The following is a 13,788-nucleotide window of genomic DNA, read 5'->3' as shown; positions in this document are numbered from 1 at the left end:
CATTGATTTTCCTGCTCCTCGGATGCTCCCTGACCTGCTGTGCTTTTCCAGCATCTCTCTAAATTAAACTATGGTTTCCAGCATCTGCAGTCCTCACTTTTGCCACTGCAGTAAGCCTGAGACAGAGATGCTGGCCAGGAAATAGGGTGGGGTGTGAAGTTGTAGGCACCTGGAAGCTCAGCACCTACTTTGCAAACAGAATGTTGGGTGACAATTTGCACAACACCAGTCTGCGCTTAGTTTCCTCAACGTACAGGAGACCACATTGTGAGCAGTGAATGCAGTAGACTAGATTATGTAAAGTAGGAGAAAGTGAGGACTGCAGATGCTGAAGATCAGAATCGAGAGTGTGATGCTGGAAAAACACAGTAGGTCAGGCAGCATCAGAGGAGCAGGAGAATCGACAAATTGAAATGCGATTTTCCTGCTCCTCGGATACTTCCTGACCTGCTGTGCTTTTCCAGCACCACACTCTTGATCTAGATTATGTGAAATGCAGGTAAAGCACTGCTTCACTTTGAAGTGTGTTTGGGCTTCTCTAAATACTATCACCATCACACAAATAGCAGTGTTATCAAACTGATGGGACTAAAGGCAGATAAGTCCACTGGCCCTGAGGGCTTGCATCCTAAAAGAAGTAGCTACAGAGATAGTGAATGCATTGGCTGTAACACTCTCAACATCCTTGGATTCTGGAGTAGCACTGGAAGATTGCCAATATGGTACCCCTATTAAAAAAGGGAGGCAAAAAGTTTGTAACTATAGACTGATTAGCCCTACGTATTCTGTTGGAAAAATATAGCAAACAATTATTAAGGAAGTAATGGCAGCACATTTGGAAAACCATAATTTAATCAGGCAGAGTCAGCATAGTCGCACGAAAAGGAAATCATGTCTGACTAAAATGTGGAGGTGAACTAGTTGATATGTTGTATTTGGATTTATAGAAGGCATTTGACAAGGTTTCTTAAAAAAACATTAAGTCATTAGAGCCCATGGCATTGGAGGTACGATATTGACATGGATAGTGTTTCCTGCTGATTAGCTATTACAGTCAGAGGGGTTAAGGGGTTCTTTTTCCGATTGGTGACTTGTGACCAGTAGGGTTCCACTAGGATCAGTACTGAGACTGCAAATGTTCACAATAGAGAGAGGAATCTTGATTATTTGGCATTTGATTATCCAAGTATTGGATTATCTGGGAAGATCGAAATGTCCCGATGCTCTTCTAAACTATGTTATCCGGCATTCGATTAACTCAACGGAATACTCCCCACCCATGTCCTTCAGATAATCGTGGTTCCTCTGTATATATTAATGACTTTGAATACAGTCATAGAATAATACAGCATGGAAACAGGCCCTTCAGCCCAAACTGGGCCATGCTAGTTTCAAATGTCTGAATTTTGGCGATATTCTTCTAAACCCTTCCCATCCATGTACCTATCCAAATATTTTTTTAATTGTTGCTGTTGTACCTGCCTCAACAACTTTTTCTGGCAGCCCATTCCATATATGCACCACTCTCTGCATGAAGAAGTTGCCCCTCAGGTCCTTCTTAAATTTTTCCCCTCTCACCTTAAACCTATGCCCTCTAGTTTTCAATTCCCCATCCCTGGGAAAAAAACTAAATGCATCCATCCTATCTATGCCCCTCATGGTTTTATACACCTCAACAAAGTCACCCCTCATTCTACATTCCAAGGAATAAAGTCCTATCTTGGTCAGCCTCTCACTCTAACTCAGGCCCATCCGATGCTGGCAACATCCTCGTAAATTTTGTCTGAACTTTGAGGAAGAAAGTAAATATGCTCTATTCAAATTTGCAGATGATACACAAATATGTGGAAAGGCATGTTGTGAGCAGAATACAGTTTACAAAGAGATAACTGTAGGTTTAGAGTGAGCAAAGGAGTACAAATGTGGGAAAATAGTTGGAAGGGAGAACAAAAGAAGAGTGTTATTTCAATTGCCAAAAGCTTCAGAAAGCTGCAACACAAAGGTACTTGACCATGAAACAAAGTTAGCACACAGGGGCAACAGGTAATCAGAAACGCTAATGGAATGCTGGCCCTTATTTCAAGGGGGTTGCAGTATGAGAAGGGAGGTTTTACTGCAACCATACAAGGTGCTAGTGAACAGCACTTATAAAGTACTTTAAGCAGTTTTTGCCCCCTTATTTAAGATATCCATTTCACTGGAAGCAGAGAAAGTTCACTAGGACGATCCTGGTATACAGGGATTGACTTAAGAACAAAGGCTAAACAGGTTGGGACTTTATTCATTGGATTAAGAAGAATGAGATTTCATTGAAACATATATGATTCTTATGGGTCTTGACAAGGTAAATGCTCAGACGTTTTCCCTCATGGGAGAGTTGAGGACCAAAGGACAGTCTCAGATAAAGGATGACAATTTAAGACTGAGAAGAGGAGGAACTTCTCTCAGAGGGTTGAGCGTCTTTGAAACTCCTTGCCACAGAGAGCTGAGGTGGCCATGTCCTTGTGCATATTTACGGCCATGATGGATAGATTCTTAGTCAGCAGGGGAATCAAGCATGAGGGCGACATGGCAGGAAAACAGACACGAGGAATGTCAGATCAACCACGATCCTATTGAATGGTGGCTTTGTACAAGGTAAGTGGGTGGGGGGGTTTGGAGGAAGGATGAATGGTGCAGGTCTTGTGTTTTGTCATTTGTGCATCACATTTTGTAATATTTTGTATTAAGTATCTGATCAGTCTGTGGAGTGGTAATTAGTTATCAATGGCATGTAAAACTCAATCCACACAAATATCAGGAAATGATCATCTCTGACAAGAGAGAATCTAACTAACTATCACCCCTTGACATTCAATGGCATCACCATCTATCTGCAGCACATGGACTGAAATGGTTTACCAGGTGTTTCACCAACCAGCAATGCCTGCATTTCACACGTGATTTTTTTTTGTTCAAAAACTGCATGAATCCATGTAAGATTCCGTAAATCTCTTTTTTAGAAATAGAATCAGTCTGAACATTGGGGCACTGACAGCCTCACACAGGGCACCTCACACCTTCAATGCATTATCTGGGCCAACATGGCACCTATTATTAAAGTTCACTTGAGAATGTAACTTTTAAAAAGTTCTGGGATTTACACATGAAAGAACTGAAACCAACATGTTCATTTTAAAAGATGAGAGACTTAAACAATCCAGGTCTTTTTCAACATATAATTTCAGTTACATCAAACTATAAACCTTTGCTATAAATTCAATGTCTTATGATCTTATACTCCACAACCATCTAATGAAGGAGCAGTGTTCCAAAAGCTAATGCTTCCAAATAAACCTGTTGGACTATAACCCGGTGTTGTGTAATTTTTATTTCTGCTGAGACAGGATATTATACTATAGTTCAAATCTGTGCAAGACCAGCCATGTCCTAGAGTCAACCAAGAATCCAAAACTATAGTTAACAATCCAAACCTGAATTAAATTTAGTTATGTAATAACTGAAAAATTACCAATCTACACTCATTTGAGAATGAATATGAAATTTTATGCAACACCAAACTGATATTTGACTGACATCCAAGTCTATTGACAGCTTTAAAATTCCAGATAATCCAAATTTACTTCCAACAGTTTCATAGATTGTAAACTCTTTCACTTCCAATTGGTTACCAGACAAAACTCCCCAAGATACAGGTCACACCAATCACTATCCACAGCTTCTATGCTGTATGGCTCTATGACACCACCCCAATCCACACAGAACAAGGTCTTGAGGTAGTCAGTGAGTGGTAGCATGCTGTCCAATGATCGGTTCCAGTGTACAGAGAGGGAAATGCTTTAAAGCTGAATATGAATCTGTAGAGTTTACTATACATAGTATAGAAAAACAAATTTGATCCCAACACATTTATCCTCACAGGATCTGCAAAACAAAAACAATAAAAAAAGCATCAGAAGCAATGCTGGTTATACACATAGCATACCAGAATATACATCAACTGGTTAAAATGGAGCCTGGAAAATAAAAGAGGACTTAGTATAAAAACAATTGTCCTCCAGATATGCCAAGAGCCATTCCTTGGCCACCTAGGGTTGACCTGAATGGGTGGCTGTTTGGCTGGATCCTCTGTTCTTCATGCATTCTGAGAGTTTCATATATTTGAGCTGCCACTTCAAACTCAAAGGAAATATGCCAAATGACTCCTTGAGCCTGCTCCACCATTCAACCGGGTCGTGGCTGATCTGATTTCAACCTAGTTCCACTTTTTTATCTGTCTTTGTAATCCTCAACTCCCTTTTAGATCACAAATCTGTTTAACTCAGTGCTCAATACATTTAAAGATCCAGCCTCCCCTGCTCTCTGGTGAAGAAAACTGGTTATCAACACTCAAAAATAAATTCCTCCTCATCTGAGTCTTAAGTGGGAGAGATTCATTAGGGTGAAACTGTGTCCCCTTAGTTGCTCTGTCCTATTAATGTTGTACCATCGTTTTAAAGGAGAGTTAAGAATTGACCAAACAATTCCAGGCCACAGCAGTCTAACCTTTGTAGTGGGAAAATTACTGAGACAGCTTAAACTGTCCTGTAGAAAGGCAGGGGTAAATAAAGGATAGTCAGGAGCAAATTACTGCAAATGCTGGAATTTGTACTGCAAACAACAAATGCTGGAGATCACAGTGGGTCAGACGGCATCCACGGATGGAAAGCAAACTAAGAGTCTAGATGACTCTTCATCAGAGTCATGAGAGTTTCCAGGCTCCTCTATCACTGCGCATTCTTTAGAATTGTGCCAGTTAGCTCATAACGTCTTAACCACTGCATTTGCCTAAATGCATTATCTCCCTCTTCGCCCTATTAAATCCTCCCACTTGTTTACCCATGATATTGTCCAATTAATGTTTTGTTGTAGTCAATTGCTATTTGGTATCACAGCAAACTTTGAACTCAGTTATATTTCTCAAAAAGATGTGGTCCGAGTACTGGCCCTTGTCAAACAAATGCCTGAAACGTAGACTCTCCTTCTCCTTGGATGCTGCCTGACTTGCTGTGCTTTCCAGCACCATTTCTGTTGACCCTGTCAAACAATGTCTACCATTATCTTGACTAAAAATAAAAATTTACCAGAAGTCCTTTTAATCTTTAAGCCAATTTCTCTATCCAAGCTGACACTGACCCCCTCACTGAGTCTTTTCGTACTTTGATAAAACACTTAAAATCCATAGGAACAACATCCACTATAAGCCACAGAACCACTGAAATGTTACAGCACAGAAGAGGCCATTCAGCCTATCTTGTGCATGCTGACCTAAAGACATATGGATGCCCTTTCTAATCCCATCTTCCTGCACACAGCCAAAAGTCCTGCAGCTTACATGCTTAAGCTGCAGATCCAGATACTTCGTAGAAGATTTGTGCCAACTCAGATGGCAAATTCCAGACTCCACCACCCTCTGGAATCCTTTTGTCAACCTTTTCTGTCACTTCAACAAGGAACTAAATTAACACAAGTTTGTTTCTATCCTCCTGTTTACTACGTTTATATATCTGCAACCTTGAAAGAAAGACTGAATAACCAACTCCAGGTCATTAATAAATATCATAAAGAGCAGTCCCAAGTACATTTCCTGAGAAGTATCATAATACCTCCCCCACTAGAGTGATAAACAGACGTTGATCACAGCTCTCTGCTTTAAGTCTGTCATGACTCACTGGCATAGTGTGCTGGCAACAAGCTCATCTATTCCTTGAGCCATCACAAATGTGAAAATGTGATTAAATCAACAAATTGCTAAAATAACCTGTCTCATTCGTGACTTTTCATTAACAAAAGAATAACTATTTGTTATAATCAAATTGTTTTTAATTAATGGCAAAAAGATGCATGAATTGGTAACTTCAAACTGTATAATCTAAACTCTAATCCCTTTCTTAAAATTCATAGACAAATAATAAGACAACTAAACACAGGTACCATGGGCAGGGAAACAAAAAACGTCAAAGGAGCAGAGTTTGGCACCAGTCTGGATTACAATCATTGAACAGTTGCTTTCTTTCAGTTCCATTCAATTCTTTAATGAGGACAGACGTCGTGGGAATGTTGATTCCAACTGGTTGAGGGTTCACCCTATCAGTGTAACTGCAGATGTGTTTTTGCTTTTCCCTTCCAGTAAGGGAATGTACACAAAGAGAAGTTTAATAAGTGAGAACAGCTACCAGATTTTGTTACTTCTCCATGCAGTGGGGGAAAGACTGAGGGGGGAGCGAGAGAGAGATAGCGAGAAACAGAGAGAGAGAGAGAGAGAGCGCGCGAGCGAGATTTAGGTACAGCAAACTTTGTTTTAACCAGCACCTTATGAACCAAAGCTCTTGATAAACCAGCAAAAATTACATACTTGAAATACCGCAAGTTCACCATATTATCACGATCTTCGCAATGTCACAGTAGACAATGGAGGATGTGATTGCAAGAGATAAGACTCTTTGCTGTTAAGTTGTGTTATTATTTAAATGATTTCTGCTGTAAGTAAAGTATTACAGCAATGTGTACACCTTACATTTGTATTATTTAATATGTGTTTTACATTGATTATATGAATCCTTTGATCAAAAGGAATATTTGATCATCACTACATTTAGGGTTCCATAGGTGTTGGTTAATAAGAAGGACTTGGGTTCAATTCCACTCTCGGGTGACTGTGTGGAGTGTGCACATTCTCCCGTGTCTGCGTGGTTTCCTCTGAGTGCTCTGGTTTCTTCCCACCGTGCAAAGATATGTAGTTTAGGTGGATGTGCAGACTAGCCATAGTAAATGTAGGGCGTGGGTCTGGTGGGATGCTCTTTGGACAGTAGGTGTGTACCCAATGGCCTGCTTTCGCACTGTAGGGATTCTATGGGCATTGGTGCTTTCTGTTTGTAGGCTACAAGCCCCTCTGTTGTTCAAACACAAGGCTTTAGCCTCCTAAAGGAGGGTTTTGGCCTGAATTGTTGACTTTCCTGCTCCTCGGATACTGTATGACCTGTTGTGCTTTTCCAGCTTCACATCTACTAACAAGGCTTCAGCTACTCGCCCAAGAACCTAACAAGAAGTTAAAAACTAAAGAAAACAACAAAAGAACTGTGGATGCTGGAAACCAAAAACTAAACAGAAATTGTTGAAAAACTCAGCAGGTTTGGCAATACCTGTGGACAGAAACCAGAGTTAGCGTTTCAGGTCCAGTGAACTTTCTTCTGAACATCACTTTCCATTGATGCTGCAAACCCAAGGAGTTTTTCCAACAATTTCTGTTTTTGTTTTCTATCAGGAAGTTATGATGTTGCGCATTCTTCAGCACACAGTTGATTCTGATGGAAAAAAAACAAACGTTTTCTGGGCAAGACTGTTCTGAACACAATCACGTGGTAAGGAAATGTCTAGCATTATCCCTCACTGTGAAAATAAGGCAACATTAAGTACAATCTTAATGAGTTCTACTAAAACTGTAACATCACGTTCCAGAGTCCTCTGTTTCAACCAGTATTTTTTTTTTTAAGTATATAGCCCCCAAAAAAAGGTCTTTACAAGTCATTTTAACCAATTTCATATCTAGGCAATCAATGCACTTCAACCTCCTTTGACTTTAATCTGCATGGAGGGCAATTCAAATCTATCCCTTTACCTTTAATTGAGCTGCCGAATCAGTTTATTGATTTCTTCTCCACGATTCCCCGTCTTTCCAAAATCATGGAGAAATCCCACTTTGTTTCTTGCTGCATGTCGAGCTACAGACAATCTGAAGGGCCGAAGAAAGTTCACGGCCTCCTTGAATGATTTTCCCACACTATAGATTTCATGTATCAAGTCCTCAAGACAAATCATTCCCCATTTTCCTATAGACAAAATAAAATAATAAAGTGAATATAAACCGTATTAGTTTATATAATACTACAATAAAGCAAATGGAAGTGCCTGTATTTCACAATATGTGGGTATCTCTGGCTGGACCAGCATTTATTGCCCATCCTTAGCTCAATTGTTTGGATGGCTAGTTTGCAATAGAGCGTGATGCCAACATCATAGGTTCAATTCCTGCACCAGCTGAGGTTACCATAAAGCTCCTACCTTCTCCTCACCTGAGGTATGATGACCCTTGGATTAAATCAGTTCCAGTTGGCTCCAATGGAGAACAGCCTATGATCCTCTGGGACGATGGCAACGTTACCTTGTTGCCATAATGTTATAACCCTCAAATTCTTTCAACTTATTTACACTGTCATTTTTCTCATTTTCATTCTCACTCTCCATGAAGAGTTATTTACCTAAGGTAGTGCACAGAATTGTTTGAGCTCAGAAAGAGGCCACTGGGTCCATTATACCTACGTGAAAGTGAGGACTGCAGATGCTGGAGATTAGAGCTGAATGTGTGTTGCTGGAAAAGCACAGCAGGTCAAGCAGCATGCGAGGAGCAGGAGAGTTGATGTTTTGGGCAAAAGCCCTTCATCAGGAAGGTTTTCTGATGAAGGGCTTTTGCCTAAAATATCAATTTTCCTGCTCTTTGGATGCTGCCTGACCTGCTGTGCTTTTCCAGCACCACACTCTCGACCCATTATGCCTACACCGATTATATACTGAATATCTAATTTGACCCACATTCCTTCTTGTTCCCATATCCCCATAATTTTCGTTCCTTCCAATTTTCTTTTCATAAATTCATGGGATGTGGGTGGCCCTGGCGAGACCAGCAGTAATTAAGAGTCAATCACATTGCTGTACGTCTGGAGTCACATGCAGGCAACACCAGGTAAGAGGAATAGATTTCCTTCAGTAAAGGATATTAGTGAACCATACAGGTTTCATGATAATCAACAGCGGATACATGGTTGCCATCAGCTTATTTATGCATCCCAGATTTTTAATAAATTCAGATTTCACTATCTGCCATGGTGGGATTCAAACCTACATCCACAGGCCAACACCATGCGGTTCTCAACTACTACACCAGTGATATTGCCACTTACGTAGAGTTACATTGGGAAGTTACTGTTTAATTTGTTTGCACCACCCCTTCAGGCAGGGCTTAGAAAGCGCTATGGAAGGAATATGGATACTTTGCACCAATGTATCTTAAAATGGTACACACTGCTGCTACTACGTGTCAGTGTTGAAGGGAGTGAGCGTTGAAGGCGATGAATGGGGTGTCAATCAAATAGGCTGCTTTGTCCTAATGGTGTTTCTGGAGTGTTATTAGAGGTGCAATCATCCAAAAAATGGCTGCACTCATCATATTCCTGGCTTGTGTCTTGTAGATGATGGACAGGCTTAGGGGAGTCCGGATGCAAGTGAATGCTTGCAATTCTCTTTCAGAGAGATGTGGAGGCTAAATCATGAAGTATTTAAAGAGGAAATGGTACATTTTGAAATACTGAGATGTTGAGGTTTATGAGGAGCTACATGAAAGAGGAGTTGAGGGCTGAATGGCCACTCCTGCTCCTATTTCTTATATTCCCAGCTCTGACCTGCTTTTGCAGTCACAGTAATTGTACATATCAACAAATAAAATAAGAGGAGGAGGAGGCCTTTCAAGCCTGCTCTGCCTTTCAATAAGATCATGGCTGATCATTGAGCTCGATACACCAAACCTGCCCTCACCCATTTCACTTGAACCCTTTAGCCACACAAACTGTACCTACCTCCTTCTTGAAAATAATGTTTTGGCCTCAAACACTTTCTGTGGTAGTAATTTCCACAGGCTCACCACTCTCTGGGTTAAGAAATTGCACATTTTTGTACTAAACGATTTAATCCTTATCCTTAAGCAATGACCCATGGTTCTGCACTCCTCCACCATCAGGAATATCCTTCCTTATAGGTTTCTGAGATCTCCTTCATTCTTCTGAACTCAGGTGAATACAATCCTAACCAACTCAATTGCTCCTCATAAGTCAGTCCTCCCATCCAAGGAATCAATTTGGTTTACCTTCACTGCACTCCCACTCATGAAGAGCATTCTTCCTGAGATAAGCAGATCAAATCTGAACACAATATTCCAGGTGTGGCCTCACCAATAACCTGTATATGTGCAGCAAGACATTCTTATACAGTTGATCAAGTTCAATTTCTGGTCAATAGTAACCCCTAGGATGATAGCGATAGATTCAGTGATGGTAATACAACCGGACATCAAGGGTTTATAGGTCACAAGAAGAACTTCTGTTAGTCAATAAATATCCTTTCACCCAATATTATCTTTTCACACTGAAATTACCGTTGTCCTTATAATAACAAGTGTTTTTATTTTCTGAATAATTCTGTATTTTCTTTCCAAATGCTTTGTATCTGCTGTACTTAGATCACTAACCCTTTCTACTACTACAAAATACTAATCAGATTAGTCAGACATCATTTGCCTTCTGTGCCGGCCGTCCCTTCTTAACTTATAGAGTCATACAGCACAGAAATAGACCCTTTGGTTCAACCAGTTCATGCTGAACATAATCCCATACCTAACTAGTCTCACCTGCCTGCTCCTGACACATATCCCTCCAAACCTTTCCCATTCATATACCTGCACAAATGTCTTTTAAGCACAAGTTGTATCCACATCCACCACTTCCCCACAAAGTTCATTCCACACAAAGCACCCTCTGTAAAACGCTTGCACCTCAATACTTCTTTAATCTCTCTCCTCTCACCTTAAAAACTGTGCCCCCGAATCCTGAAATTCCACCATCCTAGGGAAAATACAACTACTATTAACCTTATACATACCTCTCATTATTTTATAAACTTCTATAAGGTCGCCTCTCAACCTCCTGTGCTCCAGTGAAACAAGTGCCAGTCTATCCAGCTCTTCTTTTTAACTCAAACCTTCCATACCTGGCAACATCCTGGTTCATCTCTTCTGAACCCTCTCTAGCTTAGTAATATCATTTGTATAACTGGGCAAAAGAAGTGGACACAGTATTCCAGAAGAGGCCTCACCATTGACCTATACAACCTCTCTGTAAGTGAAAACAAATCCTGTTCTTGACAATGGTCTCAAGTCGTTTTCCCTCATTAGAGTGAATAGCCTGAAGTTGACAAGATTATTCCTCTTGTTTTTTGAAGAGGGATGGAATATAACCAATCAGGGGCAGCATGGTGTCTCACTGCTGCCTCACTGTGCCAGGGGCCTGGGCTCGATTCCAGACTTGGGTGACTGCCTGTGTGGAGTTTGCACATTCTCCCCGTGTCTGCGTGGGTTTCTTTCGGGTGCTCCAGTTTCCTCCCACAATCCAAAGATGTGCAGGTTATGGGAATTGGCCATGCTAAATTCCATAGTGTTCAGGGCTATATAGGTTAGGTGCATTAGTCAGGGGTAAATGTAGAATAATGGGGAAATGGGTCTGGGTGGAATACTCTCCGGTGGGTCAGTGTGGACCGAAGGGCCTGTTTCCACACTGTAGGGATCCTTCACTTCTCTGAAATCACTAAGGAGGATTGAAAGATTGTTAAAAGCATTTCTTCCAACTCTACCCTAGTTTGCATTAGCAACATGGGATGGATGTCATCTGGAATAGGTGACTTGTTAACTTTGAATGGTGTCAACCTATTTAGTCTTCCTATTTTTACCTTGTGACCCAAACAGCCTCCTCCTGTGCTGTAAATCAATGCAGTATGTCCATTATCACTATTCTTTCTTGGTGATGAGATTGCGGCAACAGAATTGATACCTACCCAGATGCTGCTCAATGATTGCATTGTCGGTTAAAGCTACACACTTCTTGTTGACTTTTGCTTGGCCCCGTTTCAGAATCAGTTCACGAATGGATTTCAAGTTGGGAAACCTATGAAGAGAAAACAAAATGCATGGGACGTACATATCAGTAGCATTATGTGACTGCACTGAAGTACGAAGCATTTTCCATTCCATACTACTCAAACCAACATGATACAAGATCGTAAACTTTCTCACCAGTTCATTTATCTACCATCTAGATATTGTTTCCCAATGTCCCCTCCTGAAGTTTGACCCTCTTTCTCTTCATTATTGCATTGGCACAGGTTAAAGTAGATTTCTGCATTGCCCATCTGTACAGTTATAGTTTCATACTAATAGAAGCAGGAGCAGGCCATTTGGCCCATCGAGCCGGCTCCACCATTCATTAAGATCATGGCTGAGCTATCACTCATCTCAGATCTTCCAACCTGCATTATCCCTATAACCCCTAATTCCTCAACCATGCAAAAATCCACTCAACTGTGTCTGCAATATATTTAATGAAGCTGCCCCTACTACTTCCTTGGGCAGAGAAGTCTATAGATTCACTACACTCCGGGAAAAGCAGTTCCTCCTCACCTCTGTCCTCAATCTACTCCCCCTACTCTTGAGGCCATGTCCCCTAGGCCAGTCTTAATCTCACCCACCAGCAGAAACAACCTGCCTCTACCTTATCTATCCCTTTCATAATTTTATGTTTCTACAAGATCCCCTCTCATTCTTCTAAATTCTAGCGAGTATAGTCCCACGTGGCTTAACCTGTCCTCGTAGGATAACCCCCTCATATCTGGAATCAACCTGGTGAACCTCCTTTGCACCGTCTCCAAAGCCAGGATATCCTTCCTCAAATAAGGAGACCAGAAGTGAGCACAATACTCCAGGTACAGCCTCAATACCTTGTACAATTGCAGCAAAACCTCCCTGCTTTTAAATTTAATCCCTCTAGCAATGAAAGCCAACATTCTGATTTGCAGGTGCAGCAGGTAATCAACTTCTAGTGATTTGTTATGAAGTTGAAGGTGATTACTGTACTTTAAGTGAGAGTGAATGCAGGCACCTGTCATGTGACTGACCGCAGTCTCAGCGTGTACTGGAAAATTGAAAGTATGTAACCTTTGGCTGTGAAACAAATACCTGATAGCGTGTTCTGAGAAGATTTGTAGCTCAGGTTGGGGTTCTGGATGTTGGCTTGCTCCCTGAGCTGGAAGGTTCATTTTCAGACATTTCGTCACCATACTAAGTAACACCATCATTGAGCCTCCAGTGAAGCACTGGTGTTAGTGACCCACTTTCTATTTATGTGTTTAGGTTTCCTTGGGTTGGTGATGTCATTTCATGTTCTTTTTTTCCAGAGGGTAGTAAATGGGGTCCAAGTTGATGTGTTATTTTGATAGAGTTCCAGTTAGAATGCCATGCTTCGAGGAATTCTCGTGCATGTTGTATTTGGCTTGTCCTAGGATGAATGTGTTGTCCCAGTGGAAGTGTTGTCCTTCCTCATCTATATGTAAGGATACTAGTGAGAGTGGGTCATGTCGCTTTTTTGGCTAGTTGGTGTTCATGTATCTTGGTGGCCAGTTTTCTGTCTGTTTGTCCAATGCAGTGTTTGATACAGTTCTTGGCATTAAATTATTGGCATAAAATTCACTAAAGAGGAGGAAAATAACAACAAACTGCCATTCCTAGATGTCACAGTAGAGCTAACAGCCAATGGGGAACTTCAAACCAGCATCTACAGGAAAGCAACATATACTGACCAAATACTGAACGACAGAAACAAACCATCCCAACACCCACAAACAAAGCTGCATTAAAACATTATTTCAATGAGCCACCACACAATGCAGCACAGAGGAACTACGAAGAGCAGAAGAAAATCACCTATACAGTGTATTCAAAAAGAATGGGTACTTAACGAACACAATCCGCCGATTTCTCAGCAACAAACCCAAAAAAGGAAACAAAACGCACCCAGAAACCCTAGCCACTCTCCCCTACATCAGACATCTCGGAAATGACTGCCAAACGACTCAGACCTCTTGGCATCATGGTAG

The 13,788-nt window shown here is 41.1% G+C and overlaps 1 protein-coding gene across 2 annotated transcripts in view; it reads right to left on the bottom strand.

Annotated features, from left to right (window-relative positions):
* Positions 1-3,203: 3,203 nt before the first annotated feature.
* The window catches only part of rpl7l1 (ribosomal protein L7-like 1), a 39,429-nt gene continuing 28,844 nt past the window's right edge, over positions 3,204-13,788 (bottom strand). For both annotated transcript variants that reach the window (XM_043695209.2, XM_087991002.1), the window contains exons 5-7: positions 11,695-11,804; positions 7,658-7,868; positions 3,204-3,924 (exon numbers count right to left, since the gene is read on the bottom strand). In XM_043695209.2, the coding sequence (XP_043551144.2) occupies positions 7,660-7,868; positions 11,695-11,804 (319 nt within the window). In that variant the 3' untranslated portion in view covers positions 3,204-3,924; positions 7,658-7,659. The remainder of the gene's footprint in view (positions 3,925-7,657; positions 7,869-11,694; positions 11,805-13,788) is intronic.

Source organism: Chiloscyllium plagiosum, unplaced genomic scaffold, assembly GCF_037043375.1.
Source record: "Chiloscyllium plagiosum isolate Xiang-an unplaced genomic scaffold, Cpla_swu_hap1 HiC_scaffold_10, whole genome shotgun sequence".
Lineage (NCBI taxonomy): Eukaryota > Metazoa > Chordata > Chondrichthyes > Orectolobiformes > Hemiscylliidae > Chiloscyllium > Chiloscyllium plagiosum.
Note: the sequence above shows the minus strand (reverse complement) of the source record. Positions and strands in the feature narration are given on the sequence as shown.